The 17,919-nt window shown below is 35.4% G+C and overlaps 1 protein-coding gene and 1 pseudogene across 2 annotated transcripts; one reads left to right on the forward strand and one right to left on the reverse strand.

The window, feature by feature from the left end:
• The first annotated feature begins 1,547 nt into the window (after positions 1-1,547).
• Positions 1,548-5,507, forward strand: LOC129363975 (myoblast determination protein 1 homolog). 2 transcript variants are annotated; one of them, XR_008606371.1, is made up of 4 exons: positions 1,548-2,203; positions 4,080-4,152; positions 4,933-5,222; positions 5,325-5,507. XR_008606371.1 is itself a non-coding variant. In XM_055036326.1 (3 exons), the coding sequence occupies exons 1-3, from the start codon at positions 1,664-1,666 to the stop codon at positions 5,133-5,135; spliced, it is 816 nt and encodes a 271-aa protein (XP_054892301.1). In that variant the 5' UTR covers positions 1,548-1,663; the 3' UTR covers positions 5,136-5,507. The 2 variants fall into 2 exon arrangements, 1 of the variants encoding a protein (XP_054892301.1); XM_055036326.1 differs by having other exon boundaries at positions 4,933-5,507.
• Positions 5,508-6,333: 826 nt separating this feature from the next.
• Positions 6,334-15,090, reverse strand: LOC129363974 (troponin T, fast skeletal muscle isoforms-like; annotated as a pseudogene).
• Between the last annotated feature and the right edge of the window lie 2,829 nt (positions 15,091-17,919).

The following is a 17,919-nucleotide window of genomic DNA, read 5'->3' on the forward strand; positions in this document are numbered from 1 at the left end:
TCCCTCTCAGGTTGTTTCTGGCCGGCCGTTTGTTTTTCCTAATGAATGAAGGATTGTTGAACTGGGGAATCGTGATGCACAAACACATGCATGTTCCTCACCTTCCCAGAAATGCTGCTCCAGATTCATTTCAGCCACTGATGATGGGAGGATCTGGATCCTGTTACTGGGCCCGTTCCAGAGGAAAGTTAGAGCTGCTGACAGCAAACAGGAAAACGGAGCAATGTGCAACTCGCAGAAACTCAGAGATGGTTGGTGCAGCAACGATTTGAATGGAAAAAGAATTACATTTCATAAACATTCAAGATTTTAATGCCAAATTTTTCCCGTTGCTTGTTTTTTGGGGTTTTTTTGGACGAAACAAGCTGCTGCACATTTTCCTCTCTGACTTATATTGAGAAATCAATCGCTATCGTAAAGTTAGATCATGATTGTTTATTTTTACTTACAGCATCGAAATGAGCCGTTTCAAAAACCTTCAGTTACACTTGACAGGCACTGCGACGTTACATAGCAACCCAAGTTCAGCTCCAGCACACTTGGTCAGCTGGTTTTGCTCACCAGATGTTTTGTTTATGACCAGAGGTGATTAAATAACCCCCAAAAATTGTATTCTAATAAAAGTAGGACTAAAAGTAATTGTATATAAAATTACTTCAGAGTAAAAAAAATATTTGGTAAAAATTCTGTTCAAGTGAGTAAACTGATCAAATTATCAATCATTTCATATTAAAAAAATTACATCATCAGATGGAGCAAAATATAAAGTGAAGTAGAAATTTAGGTATTTTAAGGACAAAAATGTCAATAATTCACAGAAATAACAAAAAATAAATGAAATCTGGCAAAAAAAATTATAATTCCAAATCCGTTTCCTACAAGCTACAGGTGTGTGTGTCTGGTGGACTTTTGTTTAAAACATGGTTGTTTTTCATTCATTGGGTTGAAAATCTTGAAATTTTACTCAAGTAAGTAGAAATACTTTATTATAAAAAGTACAGTGTAGTAAGAATACTCCTACATTTTGTTTCAAAACGTTACTCAAGTAAATGTAATTGATTATGTTTTTGACTTTCCACCCAGAAACAACTTGCTGCATTCTTGTTTGTTGTGCAGGAGGCTCTACTAATGCTTTTCAAAGATGCGTGGCCAGCTCATTTGGAATTAAAGTGACAGAGGCTCTAAAACATTCTGAGTGGATTTTGAGCAAAAACCCAAAATGAACATGTTTTGTTTCGCCCATAGATCCATCCTAACCTGTTACATAATAGGTTCACCTATAATGTTCTGCAACCAGCTGGTAAGAAAATGCTGGAGGTCTGGCATAAAGACCAGCAGAGCTGCAGAGTCTTTTCACTCAGCGAAATGTTTCGACAGTGATTTGTGAATTTGAACCTGCTTCCTGTTTCTCTGCATTGATCACACACAGCCACACAGTACACACCTACACACACTCATTGGTCACTGGTGTTGCTGGTCCGCCTCCACACTGTCTGCTTTATAAAGGCAGGCCACACCAAAGGAGTGAAGTTACACAGACTGGCCCTTTAAACTCCCTGTCAGCTCAGATTCGACCAATCTGTGACATTTTCTCTCTGCGTCTGATATTTGAGGTTTTGATCTCAGAAGAGTTTGTGATTTTTATTTTGTTCTGCGGTCGTCAATGGATTTGTCAGACTTTCCCTTCCCTCTCTCGTCGGCTGATGACCTCTATGACCCCTGCTTCAACACCAGTGACCTGAACTTTTTCGATGACCTGGACGCACGGCTGACGCACGGCGGCCTGCTGAAGTCGGAGGATCATGTCCATCACCACGTGCCAACAGCGGAGGAGGAGGACCAGCACGTGCGGGCCCCCGGGGGCCTCCACCAGGGGGGCCACTGCCTGCTGTGGGCCTGCAAGGCCTGCAAGAGGAAGACCACGCACGCCGACAGGAGGAAAGCGGCGACGATGCGGGAGAGACGGCGCCTCAGTAAGGTGAACGACGCGTTCGAGACGCTGAAGCGCTGCACGGCCTCCAACCCCAACCAGCGGCTGCCCAAGGTGGAGATCCTGCGGAACGCCATCAGCTACATCGAGTCCCTGCAGGCGCTGCTGCGGGCCGGCCAGAGCGACGGCGGCGAGGGCTTCTACCCGCAGCTGGAGCGCTATGGCGGCGAGTCAGACTCCTCCAGCCCCCAGTCCAGCTGCTCCGACAGCACGGTGAGGCCGCGACAGCTGAACGGTCCATGTGCTGCCTCATGAAATGTGAGGAATGGAACCAGAGATTATTTTGGGCTCCTGTGATTAGTTTTGATGAATGGTGTCTGCAGAATGGAACAACACGCACTGCAAAAACACAAAGGTGTTTTTATTGGTCCACTTTCTAATGCAGATGTAATATGTAAAGAAACATTGAATTTTTATATTTTTTCTCACTTTTATTTAGATTTTATTTAATGCTGCTTCATATCTTCTGATTTTAAAACTAACTTACAAGTAACTTTTCCGCAAGATTTAGGATCCTGTTTTATGTGAACAATTTCTTAACATTTATTAAAAAGTACTGGTAGCACTGGCTGAATATCTCACTTAAAGACATTTTTCCCATATTATAAGTGAGACTGTCTGTCACAAGCTTTCCCCACCATTAATAATGCCCCAAAATATGCAAAAAAAACACAGAGTTTTACTTTTTCACTTACATTCATTTTGCATAAATGCTGCTTCATACCTTCTGATTTCGGCTGCCAATGATGTTGAATGTATTACACTGTAAAAACAAAATATTACCAAGTAGGTTTAACTTCTAGTGCAAATATCTTAGTACAGTTGCAAGATAGTTTTTTCTTATTTCAAGTAACTTTTCAGCAAAATATGGGCGCTTGTTTTAGGTAAAAGTTTCCTTAATATTGACGAAAAAACACTAGTTAAATTACCAGATTATTTCACTTATAAAAGTTATTGTTAAAAGTGAAACAATAAGAACTGGTGCTTTTTCATCAATATTAAGGAATTGTTTATTTAAAACAAGCTCCTATATGCTGGTTAGTTTTATCTTCCAAGTGTGATATTTGGATTATAAAATAGAAAAAAAAATACTTGGTAAGATTTTGTGTGTTTTTGCAGTGAACCAGATAAACTCTTTCTGTCTTTTGATAAGAAAATATGTCGGATTTTAAATTAATCTCTTAAGTTTTATTTAGTCTTGTTAGTTTTTAGTTTTGTTAGTACAGTCCTGCACAGCTGAGATTCATTTGCTCATTTTTGGCTTAAAAAGCGAAGCAGCTTAAAAATTTGATTGTCAGCCAATCAAATTTGCCTCTAACAGGGTTTACCTGAAATAAAGGATATTTCTATCTAATTATTAGTTAGTTTTGACTTATATTTTTTAATAATGTCCGAAAACAGGTCATATTTATGTAAAAATAATTGCATTTATGATTTAAAAATGTATTTAATTTTTTTTTAGTTTCCCTTTTTGTTTTAAATCATCTTCCAACTTTCTGAAGCTCACTAGCGCCCTCCAGCGGTCTCCACTTTGAAAAACACTGTGATAGTACAATATTAATAATTAATATTGATTGAAAAAAAGTAGTAGTTCCACTGGCAGAGTTTTTTCACAAAATATTGTTATGAATAAAAAACTCAAATTATTTTTGAAAATCAATATTAAGGAATTATTGACTTACAACAAGCTTCAATCTTTCTGAAAAGCTACTAAGTTAGTTTAGTCTTATTTAAAATGCATCAAGATATTTACACCTGAACCTGGACAAAAATACCTTTAATAACTTTTTCTGCACACCAAGTTGTTTTTAAATATAATCTCTAACTCACGTTCATCAGTTTAGCTAAAATTTCTTGTTCTAAAAAAAAAAAGTTTAAGGTTTCATTAAAATTATTTTTTGTTGATGGACATAAAGTCTAGAGGGATTATTTCACCTTTTCCAGGTGTTGGAAATGTGAAGTGAGTCAGCAAATTGCATTTTAAAGATTAAAAATTGGGTTCATTTTTGTTTTTCCATTTTATTTTGTGGTAATTTATCAGTGAATAAAATAAATTTAAGTACCTTATCAGATGATTTTATGTTTCCAGATGGATTTCATCTCTCCGTGTTCGGCCAGCAGTGAAAACGGAAATACTTCCTGTGGAAAACAAAGGGCAGATGGTGAGTACTTGTAGTTTTTAAAATCCTTTGTCATACAGAAGTTTTTTTTTTATCATTTATGCATTTCTTCATTTATTCGTGTTATTTCTGGATGAGGTTTTTCTTCAATGTAATTGTAACAAACAGATCCTCTGAGATTTCTCAATAAATCTGTTATTTCAGTGATTTAGTGTCATTTTAGACATTAGAATGCAAACAAAATCCAATTTCAAAGAAAAAAAAGTAAATTTAATTTGATAACAAAACATTAAAAACAATAAATTACTGACACTGGACTCACTTTGCTGAAGCTCACTGAAGATTTTTTTTCTGTCTGATTTTGATGCTGTTTGGAGGTGATGCGGTTTTATTTTTAAAATCATGACCTTTGACCTGAAGCTAAGCGTGCAGCGGTCAGGATGAGTGTCTGGTCCTGTGAGTAGAAGGACGTGGAGAAAGACTGACTGCTTTCCCGGATTGTAGAGCAAGGCATTATGGGTAAATGCAACCAAACAAATGCGTTAGCCAAGCGCTAGCAGGACAAATGAGACGCTGCTCCATTTTTGTTTAAATTGTGCGAAGAAGGAAGTTGCGCTCAGTGTCTTCTTCAGAGACAAAGACATGAACATGTTCAGAGGTTTTCGTGTCGTTTTTGTTGAGTGGTCCTTGATGCAGCGCCCCCACAGGCGAGGAGGGGAACCGATTTTTCAAAAGTTTGGTTTGTTAGACGCAGTGCAGTGTGAGAGATCTGCATCAACTGAAAATGTAACAAACTGATTTTGTACAATTTCCTGCGTGCAGGTTGCAGCAGCAGCAGCAAGTCGTCGCTCATTTCCAGCTTGGACTGCCTGTCCAGCATCGTGGAGCGGATCAGCACCGACCGGGCCGTGGCCCCGGCCGGGGACAGCGTGGTCCCTCAGGGGGCCGAATCCCCTCACGACGGCCCGGGCGTCTCTTCCTCACCTGCAGATCTCGGCAGCATCTACGAGCCAATCTCATCCTGATGGAGCCAGCAGCGCCCCCTGCTGCACGGACTGACCCATTACCTCCTTTTTAAGGAGGAGAACTCTAAATTATTCCTGATTTCTGAAGTAAGCCACTGAAATAGCTGCATTTTCTTATGGATGAAACAGTTTTCCCTGAAGTTTTTCACATTTTAGCTGAAAAAATGAATTCTGCTGTCTGTTTTTAAGCATCCAGGATTCCTGGAGACGACCTTTTACACGTGATTCCTGCTGATAAGAACTGAGGACCATTAGCACATCTGACTAGTCACGCTATGTCAACAAACAAAAAACACATTTAAAGTGTTGGAGTGAATGTCTGTATGATATTTAAGAGCTGATGAAATCTTAATAAACATATTTATATTGTCACTTTTTTCCACAGCTTCTCACATCCAGAATTATTTTTATTTTTCCAGCATATGTTGTTGAAATATGGCTAAGCTATTAGCCAAAAACAAAAACAAAACTGTATTTTGTTTTATTTCAACATAATTTATGATCTGTTTTGCTGGTTTTCACTTCTGCACTGCAAAAACACAAAATCTTACCAAGTATTTTTGGTATAGTTTCTAGTGGAAATATTTTAGTACACTTGAAAAAGACAAAATTAACTTAAAAGGAACTTTCTTCAAGACATAGGAGCTTGTAATAGGTTAATAATTCCTTAATATTGATTTTAAAAAGTACTAGATACACTGGCAGATTATTACTTGTAACAAAACATTTTTCATATAAAAATTAAAATCTGCCAGCGGGACAAGCACATTTTTATTAGTATTAAGAAATTACTGATTTCAAGCAAGCAATTTTTTTGCTTAAAATTTACTTGCAAGTTTGTTTTGTCTTATTGCAAATGTACAAAAATATTTGTTAAGATTTTGTTTTTGCAGTGTGAATGGTGTTGAAGCTGTTTTTAAAAAATGAAATATTTGCATCATCTGGTGAGGATAATGCTTATTAAAAGTAATAATTTCTTCAGTTAACATTACCTAAAAAAATTAAATCAGTTTTGAATAAAGGTAAACATTTAAACACTTAGTAGCCACTTAAAGGATAAAAGTGGAAATTCCTGTTATTTTAATTAAATATTACAGGACAAAAACTGAATTTCCAGTATGCATAGCTAATTGATAAATACTGAAGCCATAAATATCAAACATTTAAAATAATAATAATAATAAACCAAAAAAGCATCTTCTGACTGTTTTGAAGATTATAATTTTTATCAGACTTTATTTAAGCAACTTTTTAATTCCCACAAACAAAAGCAAAGAGTTTTTCTTAAAAATATCATTTTCTTTCAAAACACTTTTTTATTGGAGCTACATTTATTCTGAAGCCATTGCACTTAAGCAGAAACAACTAAGACATCCAGTTGTCGCCGTCGCCACAGTCTGTGCTGATGTCGCGACCTTGGCCGACCTTTTCCCCGGGCTTCTCACTTCCTGCGGCGTGAGGCGGCTCCCTTCTTGCTGCTGCAGGGCGCAGAGAGCAACACGAGTTCAGAAATAAAACTGAAATGTTTTATATACTTTGATATAAAAACCTTGGAGGGAGATGAAACTCCCAAACTGAGGCGACTGAAGAGCTTCAGATGAACAGCGCCCTCTGGTGGCAGATGGCAAAACGTTCTGAGTCACAGCTATATTAAAAGCGAACAACAGGGGCGCTGATGCAAAGAAACTCAACACAAAGTGATCAGAAAACTGAACCAAAACCAAAGAATGAGAACCTCAAAATTTTACTTTATTTCTTCACACAAGAAATAAAAAAATCAATACATGCATTTGTACAACAGCATGTTAGAGCCAATGTAGATAGTAAAAACAAAAAAAATAAACATTTTAAAAATTAATCTCAGAAATATTCTAGAAAAAAAATAAAGAAGTTTCTGAGCTCCAAAAGTAAAAAAAAAAGAAAGAAATTTTGCGATTAATCACAGAAATTTAAGAAATTTTTGAATTTAAAAAGTTGCAAATTTTTGACTTTTGGAAATTTCAGTTTCAAAGGCAGAAAATTTTTAACTTCTGAAATTCAGAAAATTTCCATTTTTTTCCAATAAATTTCTGAAGTTAGTCTAAAAATTTTTTGTTATTTCCAGCAAATTTCTGACTTTCAAACTCAGAAAATGTTTTTCTTCCAAGGACAAAATTAACTTAAAAGTAAAAACAAGATATGCAGATTATGTCTTGCTGTAAATATTCATATTCAAATAAGTAAATATTTTTTGAATTAAAATAAAAATTTAAATTAAATTTTAAAAGTACTAATTTTATCATGTATCTATCTATACTACTTAAAATTCACCTATAAATCTTGCTGTAAAGTAATTTTTAAGTTAATTTAGTCTCATTTCAAGTTTATTTAGATATTTGAACTAGAAACTAGACAAAAATACTTGGTAATGGTTGATGTTTTTACATGTTAGTTATTTTGGATCCTTATTCAAATGAGGAAAATTACATTCCAGTTTTCCAGTCTGCAGGAATTTTGACATTTTGAGTGAATTTTAGGCGGCTTTGTGTTTGCATTGTTTGTCTTTGTCACTTACTGTTTCTGCAGCTCATCGATGCGGTTTCTGAGAGAGACGACCTTAAAAAAAACAACAATTTTCAGTTAAAAAAAAAAAGAAACTTCTTATTTTGCTTTGATTCGATTCTCATGATCACATCAGGAGAAAATAAACCTAAACTGTTATAAAACAAACTCCATTTTTCCATCAGTCACTAAATTATTGCAGGTTACAGATTAAGTCTAAATGCTTTATGCTTTAGTATTTCAACCTGCATTGCTAAGACAAATATATTTATATAAAAGAAGAGAAGACTTTTTTATTTTTAAACTTAATTGTAAATGTTTTGCGCCAGGAGCGCTGGGTGTTTTTGCGAGGCTCACCTCATATCTTTGTCTCTTGAGCATCTCACAGTGGTCGTATTTTATTGCCTCCAGGTTGGTCAGCCAGTCCCAAAGCTCTTTGGCCTTTTCCCTGACAAACAACACGAACCATTTTCACTGCCAGTTCTCACCACTTTAAATGTTCTATGTTATTTACAACAGGCTGTAAGGGCTGTGCTAAGAAAAATACAAAATATAAGCAATAAAGTCATAATATTACCCGAATAATGACTTTATTCTGGTTATATTATGACTTTATTATCACAGTTTTATTACTTCATTTACAGAGCGTTATCCCCTTAATGCAGTCAAATCTTTAATCAAAGTTCTTCTCAAACAACCAATTTTATAGTCCACCATCACCAGTATATTTGATTTTAATCTGGTTGTGTTGTTTTTATTGGTGTTTAAATGATATATGTCACATATTTCTTTATATTTCGTCCAGTTATATAAATTTTTATTTTGTAAATGTTTAGCAGTTTGCCTGTGAAGTTTCACTGAGCTTGAAAATCAAAAGAGAAATAAAACCTTTCACTCATAACAACATATTATTCAACAAAATATATATAATCTGCCAGTGGAACCAGAACTTTTTTCTTCAATAAAAATAATCATATTTTAAGTTAGTTTTGACTTATTTAAAGTGTATTAAGATATTTGTACTAGAAACTGGAGTAAAATTACTTGGTAAGATTTGGTGCTTTTGCAGTAAAGCCCAGAGGACCAAACGTTTTTACCTCAGCTGGTCGTCTGAGGCTGTCGATGCTCAGCGGTTTGATCCTCTCTGCCAAAACCTTCTTCTTCTTTTCTCTTTCCGTCTGCTTCTTGCCTCTCTTCGCATCAATCTGGTGAGAAATAAAAACATTTAAAGTTACATTTCACGGCTGCATTTACTGAGATTGAATGTAAAATGGAGATTGAATGTAAAAAGGGGAACTGAAGCAGGTCAGATACCCTCTGCAGGTGGCTGCTGAAGCCTGACCCCATGTTGGTGAGAGCTATCTTCTTCTTGGCGTCATCGTCAGCCTTCCTCTGTGCATCCGCCTCCTCCTTCCTCATCCTCTCAGCCTGTGGAAACATTAAAACCAGAAACCCCCCAAAAATTAAGCAACGTGCAAAAACACCTCCAGACCAGCAGAGGCCAGTGAAACCGATGCTTCATACGTCCTCTTTCCAGAGCTGGACAGAGGACGCAAGAAAATCTACATACTTTTATCAAGTAAAAGCAAAATGAAAGAAATTACTCAAGAGTAATAAAGTATTTGGAAAAAGTAACAAAAATAACAAAATAAATTTTTCCAGTTTCTGGAAAATGATGAAACTTGAACAGAAACTGCAGATGTGTGTCTGAGTCTGGTGAAGTTTTGGTTTGTTTCTCATTCAGTGGGTAGAAAATCCAGAAATTTTACTCAAGTAAGATAGAAATACTTCATAATAAAATGACTCTTTTCTGCTCTTTTATTATTTCACTCAACTAAATGTAAGTCGTTCCTGCCCATCTTTGTCTCTTTGCTTTGATGAAATGACATATTTCAGGTCAGATTTACCTCACGCCGCGCCTGTCGCTCTTTATCTTTCTCAGCGCGAATCCTCTGCTGCTCGGCTCGCTCCGCACGCCGCTTTTCCTGCAACAAGCGCAGCAGACTCACTTCCTGCCTCCGAGTCAGGAGCTGAATGTGATGTGCATCTCTGCACATCGTGGGAAACTCACGATTCTTTCTTTGAGAGCGATCAGTTCCTCCTCCTCCTTCTTCCTGCACTCAAAGTGAGCGTCGATCAGAGACTGAAGCTCCACAGATCTTTGTTTTGACGTTTCTTCTGGATGTCCTGAGACAGAAACACGACAGATCGACTTTAATGATAAGAACCTGCTGCTGGGTGTCGTTTACCAAAAAACAGACTGAAAAGTCAACAAAAGGTCACCGAACGGTCAAGTACATCTGACAAATTTAATTTGAATTTAAAAAGTTGAACATTTGTAAAAAAAAAAATTGGAAATTTTCAAGACAAAAACTAGAAAATTTAACTCCAAACCTGTCAACTTTGAAACTGAGAAATATGTGAGTTTTTGTCTTGAACATTTCTGAGATTGACCTCAAATTTCAGATGTTTTTGTAGCAAATTTTCATTTTTTCATTTCCTAGTTTTTCTTCCTACAAAATTTCTGGGAATAATATCAAAATTTCTGAGTTTTTTTTCTCTTCTTTATCCCCAATGACCCCAACAGGCCTGCAACAAGGTCTTGTCTCAGATTGAATTGTTTATATTTGCATTATTAGTGATAAATCCGATAACAAACAACACCTGATGAAGCCTACATTTCTTAAAAACAAAGAATGAACAACTATTATAATCAAATCAAATCAAACAAACAGAAATATAAAGGGAAATAAAATAAAAAATAAAACAAGCATTTATTTTATTATTTATTCAATGCATCTCACTTCAATAGACTTTTTTAGTTTTATATTTAAAAATCCTGTAAATATTAAAAGAAAGATTTTTTTTATAATTACATATTCAAGTATGTAAATATATAATTAATAAAACAAGATGTATTTATCTACTAAAATGTGATGACTTACATCAAAGTCCACTTTTTCTCCATCAGGGATCTTTGGAGCACTGGGTCTGTTCAAGCAAATAATAAAAATGTAATAAATAAAACACATTTTAAAAAGCACTGATCAATAAGAATAAATATCTACTCACTTGAACTTTGGCTTTTCCTCTGATTGGAATAAAAACAGGAATGGAAAAGAGAAAATATTGATAAGTTAGAATCAAATAGCGATGGATTCAGGGAAGTCACGTTGAAATGCGAGAGTGAGTTTTAATTTTAGCAACTCTTTCCAACAACCAAGTTCTAATTAATGTGCATTAAGCCTCTGATTGAAGATACATAAAACACACAGCAATACTGGAGATAACAAACGTTTATATGTTAAATCTACAAGAACAAAGCCAACAAGTTTCCTTTCAAAATATTACATAAATATAAATATATACTGCACAGTGCTGCTTTTGGATGAGTTTGTTTTTATATCTTGGAATTTTCCACGTTTATTTCAACCAAACTGACTTTTTACGGTTGCTAAGCTAAGCTAAGCATAGCACGGCTAAGCTAATGCTACAGCTGATTAGCTAAAGCGACTCTAAGCTAATCAACTGCAACCTTATAAACGCATATTTCTATAACTGAAGGAGTATTACTGTGCATTTTTCCAAACTGTGCTGAGGAAGAATATTCGCCTTCTTGCAGATTTCTAATTCAATCCAAACTTCCCCATTTTTAAAAGCTCATTGATCCACCTTGCTGCTGAAATGTGATTTACTTATCAACTTGATTGATTGATTAAATCAGAAAATAACCATGATTAACAGGATTTATTTTAAAAGTTGAGAGAACTTTCAAGAGCAAACCAGACCTGGAAATGAACAACAAATAAATAAATCACCTTTACATCGAGTTGCTTTGTAGTAAGAGAACTAAAAAAATCAAATAGCATGTTCTTTTATTTTAATGCAGCTCACTTCAGTAGAAGCTTTTTATCTTACATTTAGAAATTTCTATACAAATATGGAAAGAAATCCCATTAATTTATTTTTAAACAACACAAAATAAGCCAAAAGTTTTATTCCTTGATATAAATAAATCCCCATAATGGATGAAATGGTTTACATAGTTTTTTTCCCCTTAATAAACAAAAAAATAAGTTAAAAGCTGCATTTTGCTCTGGTTATGTGTCAAAATGTGTTAAATAATCTGAAACGCAACAGCGATAAAGATAAGAAAGCAGCAGAAATATGGAAGAAGGCAGAAACTTTTTCACAGCACTGATTACCAACATATATAAAGTTACAACCAGCTTCTCTGTTTATCTGTGTTAAGTTACTGTGAATTAGTATGTAAATCAAACCCATTTTATTGCTAAGATGCTAATCAGGATCAGTATGCTGTCATATAAATCATCACATTTAACTGTGTCATAGTTAAAGTTTCCAAGCATACAGGACATCAAGTCACACTTTACACAACAGGAGGGACTGGATTGTGTAGCTACTGTTAATGGTTTTCAGGATCAGGAGGCGTGTGATTAGACTTTGTTTCGTTTTAAGTGACCCTTGGACTACGACAACATTTAGAGAAACGGACAACAGAGGGGAGGAAATCTCAAGCCAAGCAACGATGACTCAGCATGAAATACAAACTACCATCTTGATCTCCATCTTCCCCTGGCAGGGCGCATTCATGCAAAAAAGAGAAGAAGCAGAGATGAGCCGACTCGCCGTTTATGAATCCTCCGGCCTGTTCCTCTACCTCCTGAGCCCAGGACCGATTCATTATTTATAATTAAGGCTTAGGAGAGTCCCGTGTTCAACAGGGAGACATAAAAGGTCGAATCAGAAGAACAGAGAAGAATGCAGGTCCACATACCTTCCTCTTCATAGGCCTCTGCATGCAGCAAGCGTCCAAAGCAAGAGCAGAACACAGACCATTAGTGATCCGACTGAGCCGCCAGTACATGTTCACAAAGCCTGGAGCTCAAAAAGCACATTTACTGGATTGGGGCATTGATAGGGAGACGCTGCAGAAGTCCCATAACATTACCAAGCATTAATCCTGCAATGACGCTGCAGGCAGCGCCATACCTGACGATAACCTGGGTTTAATTTGTCTGCACAATAATCAATACTTTCTGTTCATTAAGACTTTAGAAAACGATGGGTTCTATGGAGGACCAAACCTGCCATAATGGAGAATAAATACAGGAATATATGAGTGACTCATTAAAATAATTACAATGCCAAAAAGCAGCCAGGCTGTGGAAAAGGGTCAGGAGCACTAAAAAAATTATTCTGATTTAATCCCACAATTCTGAATTTCATTGAGAATTGTGACTTTTCCCTCTCAGAATTATCCATCTTTTTATTTTAACTTTTTAAATTTAGAATTCTAACTTTTTTTAGAACTAATTTTTTTCTCAGAATGTTGATATTTTTTTAAAAAGAATTTTATCTTCTTGTTTTGAATTACAAATTTTTTCCCTCAAAATCTTGAGTCAGAAAAAGTCAGAATTCTGACTTTAGTTCAAGAACTATGATTTTTTTCTCAGAAATAGACTTTTTTTTAATTCTAATTTTATTAGTTTTATATTGTAGCTGCTGAGGCAGCGAAGCGTTAGTCGAACAGGCGAAGCCTGGGACTTCTGCTGTGACTCCATGAGATGCAGACAACTGGAAACACATCTGAATAAGAAATTAGCTTGAATTTGATCAGCTGAAATCAGCCAAACACCCCAAACGTAAATGATGGCAAATTTCATTCTTCAGTTGCAGACAGAAAAACAACCAAAATGAAAGCTAAACATGTACTAAAGGGAGGTGAAGAATTGGCTTTACATGACCACAAAATTACCCATCATCCCTTCTGGTTTGGCCTTGAAAAACAACAACAGGTGAGTTTTCCAAAATGCAACTAATGATGATGGTCAATAACAACAAAATGATTCATTCAAGTGGATAGAAGGCCAAGGATAACCTGGGCGACTGACTCATGTAAAGGCAACCGCCTGATTACGCCTCCCTTTCTAACACATATGCACAGCTCATATTTAAAACACAAATGACAGAGAACAATAACGCTGGAAACAGGACAAAACGGTTTGTAACTGTGGATGGAGACAGCTGTGGGGGTTTATAAGGAAAATGTTTGCAGCAGACTCTGAAATAGTGAAGATCTAATAATGTGAAATAACGTGTGACTTTAAGCCAAAGAATTACATTTTCTGAATATATTCTGGAAAACATTGACAGTTTTACCCAAAATGTACCAAAATATGAACACATTTTCTTTGAAGACTCTGCCAAAAGAAAGCAGTCATAAAGCTAAACACGTTAAAAAGGAACCGATTAATGAACTGCAAAACTATTCAATATTTAGATTATCATTAAAAATGCCAGTTAAATAAAAAAAAAGCAGTTTTGCAGGCCTCATTAATGCAGTGCATCCTTCTCTTTAAATGATCTCTTTAAATAGCTGAAAATAATTTTCTAGAAATAACAGGATATAATCATATTTCAGGATAACAAAAACTTTTCCTGATAACATCATTGAAGTCATCTTTTAGTATTTTTAGACTAAAATCTAATTATCTAAGAAGAATGTAATGAAAATGTTTTGATCAGGGTTTGACCTAAATAAGTTTTATTGAATAAACCTTTTTGTTCTCCAGGCAATAATATATTTACCACAAAATAATAATAGCTCAGCAATCATAAAATAACTGATAAATATTACATCATAAAGGTTGTGGCTGCTCTTGGCTTCTGTTGAAAATAATTCCCACAAAAATCATTAAAGTAACTAATAAAAGCAAAGACACAGTTTCTACTGTTTTTGCAAATTAACCTTAAAATATAGATCATTTTTAAGCTTTCAGGTCTGACTAACTGTCGCAGCCTCAGGACTACCCTGTTAGGTGCCGACGGTCCTGCAGCAGATTCATAAACGTACCTTCCTCCTCCCGAGCCACTTGCTGCACCACCTCCTGAGGCTCTGGTTCTGGTTCTGGTTCAGGCTCTACTTCTGGCTCTGCCTCTACCTGGGCCTCCGCCTCAGGGGCTACTTCTACTTCTACTACCTCCTCCTGGGCTACGCAGCATGCACCAAACCGCAGAGTTGGCGTGCCGGAGAAGGCCGTTAATGGAAGACATGACAGAGCCATTAGAAACCAAATGGGAAACCGAAATTTACAGAAACGATGGACGGATGGACGGATGGGTGAGCGGAGGACGCTGCTGGAGAACGAAGAGAAAAACAAGTGATGGAGGCAGAAACTCCTGTGACCTTTCACCCTGAAGCCATTTAGAACTGTTGATGCGTACGACTACTGGAGGAACTGGGAGTCGGGTCCAAAGTTACTCTTTACTCAGTAACAGAGTCGGGTGGTAACTAGTTACATTTACTCAATTACATTTATCTCTAATGTTAACACAGTTAGAGATTCTAACCTTTCTTAGACAATCTTTACAGTTTTAATTACTCAAATTTTAAGAAAATTAATTATAAAGAGGCAATTAAACCATAAGAAAGTCTGAAAAATACACATACATGGGAAGAAGTATTTGCCAAACTCAAATTAACAATATAACTGATGAAAAAAGCAATCTGTGTCGTATAATCAGAATCGGTAGTAACTAGTTACATTTAGTTACATTTCAATGTAACATTTAGTTACATTTAGTTACATTTATGTTACATTTAGTTACATTTATGTTACATTTACGTGAGTAACTTTTTACAAAAATGTACTCTTCGTATTTCTACTGTTATTTCAGTAAAATTTCTGTTTTTTTTAAAAAAACTGAATGAAAAACAAACATGATTTAAACACAAATTCAGACACTTCTGTTCAAGTTTTATAAGTTTTTTATTGTAAGAAACTGATTTGGAAGAAATTATTTTGCCTGATTTTGATATTTTGAAATATTGCACTTTCAGTTTTTAAAAAAACAAAATTTCCACTTAGCTAATATTTTGGTCCATCTGATAATGTAATTTTAAAATGTTAAAACAGTTCATAATTTGACCTCAGTGGTTTCTAAATTCCTCCCCAGTAGTTTTCCACATTCAGCAGTTAAAATGTGGCCGTGGTGTGAATCAGGTCAATGACAGCAGTACTGGCAACAAGAGACGGCTTTGTGAAGGTTTCACATGTTAAGAAAAGAAACAGGTCTAATGTTTTTCTTAACCATGTGTCAAAACATCACTCAGCAGACAAGATTCACCTCAACTTGGAAGTTTTTGATGACATCCAGAAAATGTAATGAACTGTAACTCAAAAACGCTAAAGATGCTGTAAATTTAACTGGAAAATCCTGAAATGAGAAGCTGACAGATGCAGGCGCAGGCTAACATAACAGGCGTCAGGGTCAAAGACTTCAAGTTAAGGGTGAAACGCAATTTACTTATTAGTGTGAACGTAAAGAAAAAGAAGAGTAATAAATGTGAAGTTGGTTCAGTCATCTTTACCTTCCTCCTCTTCAGTTTTGCAAAAATTAAGATGAAAATAAAAAAATGTGGGAATAGAAAAACAAACAATTACTGATGTTGACATTTTATGTGACAATATAAAAAAAGGAGGAAAAATTGTTTTGAACAGAAACAGTGTAAAAAACTTAAAGGAAGATAATTAGTTGAAAACTTTCTGTAAATATCAGAAAAGGTGATAAATCATCTACAGTGGGTATTAAAGAAAAATAAAAAGTAAAACCAGCAAAGTGGATGTCTCACTTACCCTCATACCTGTAACAAGAAGGAAGGAAAGAAAGAGAGAAATAAAATTAGTTCCAGCAAATTTCAACTTAATTTTCTATTAAATAATAAATGAGTGATGAAATTCACTTACACTTCTTCAGTGTCAGACATGGTGACAACAATCTTCAAACCTGAAAGGAAATATAAAAATGTTCAAAATAAATATAATCATACGACGCACAGCTGCCATGTCATATCTGATAACATTATACGTTACTTAATTCATAAATATCTCAAAAGTTCTAACGTATTTTTGCTCTGGGTTCCTTCAAACCATAAACTTAATGAATATCCAATAACTATTAAATTCCAGTAATAAGGTTTTATTGAAAAAAAGCTTGTTGTGTTTGCTGTTTTGTACGACGGTGAAATAGAGACGCTGTGGACAGAAAACAGCAGGAGTAAATTTCACAAATAATGTAGAAAATACTCTTGACATTATTAGAAAATACTCAGAAATTTTTGAGTTTAAAAGTTGAAATTTCTTGAAAAAATTTGGACAATTCTAAGTTTCAAAAATCGAACATTTTCAACTTTTTGAAGTTTATTTTTTTAAATTCGATTTTATTCCAGCTAATTTTTGACTTTTGAAATTCAGAAAGTTTTTTTTTTTTTTAAAGAAAACTTCTGGAGATAATCTCAAAATTTTGGAGACTTTTGGCGGAAACTTACTTCTCTAGAAAACGACATTGAAGTTTTGGCAATGAAATAACAGTCACAGTTTTTATGATGATTTGAGCAACTCGCCTCCTCTTCACTTAACAAAAAGTTTTTACTGCAGTGAATCAGAAAGATTTCACTTCGGTTCCACTTTGCTATCAATGAAGACTTTTAAATAGATGAAGTTTTGTGTGAGTTCGCGGTGAGGTCAGTGTGTTTCCTGTCAGTAACTCTTCGCTCTCATGGAAAAGAATATCCTGGATTCCCACTGTCTCAGGACAGACGGTCGTTTGGAGCGGCTGATCAGAGCAGAACGCTGCAGCTGCAGGCTGTGTCCTGAAATATTTTCATGGCTTGTTCAGGATTGTTTACTCAGCTGTGTACCGAGTATCATCACCGCCTTTGCAAGTTTGTATTCGCATGTTTGACTCTGTTTCCGAGTCAAACCGCCTAGCAGATCATCAGCACTATTGAGTCTCTGAACATATTACTGCAGTAGCACAATCTCAAAACATTCGAAAAATGTTTTTTTCAGCTCACCAGACAGGTTTTCCAAAGGATTTAGGAGGGAAGGTTGAGTTTGCCAAGGAAAAATATTGCATTATGAACTTTAACATGATGCATTGTGTTTGATCTGGAAATGTGTTTTGGCTCATTATCCCTAAATGCTGCAAAAACGCTAAATTTAACCAAATAATTTCAATCTAGTTTCTTTTGCAAATATCCCAGAACATTTGCAATAAGACAAAACTGACTCTCATGTAAATTTCAGCAACATATAAAAGCTGATTTGCTTCCCTGCAGAACTCCTGCAGAACCTACAGAACCTCAATGAGAACAACAGTAATGAACTGGTTTAGATTCTCATTGATCATTTTCCTGTTTCTTGACACAAGAGCAGTC

Source organism: Poeciliopsis prolifica, unplaced genomic scaffold (assembly GCF_027474105.1).
Source record: "Poeciliopsis prolifica strain line A6 unplaced genomic scaffold, Auburn_PproV2 SCAFFOLD011, whole genome shotgun sequence".
NCBI classification, from domain to species: domain Eukaryota; kingdom Metazoa; phylum Chordata; class Actinopteri; order Cyprinodontiformes; family Poeciliidae; genus Poeciliopsis; species Poeciliopsis prolifica.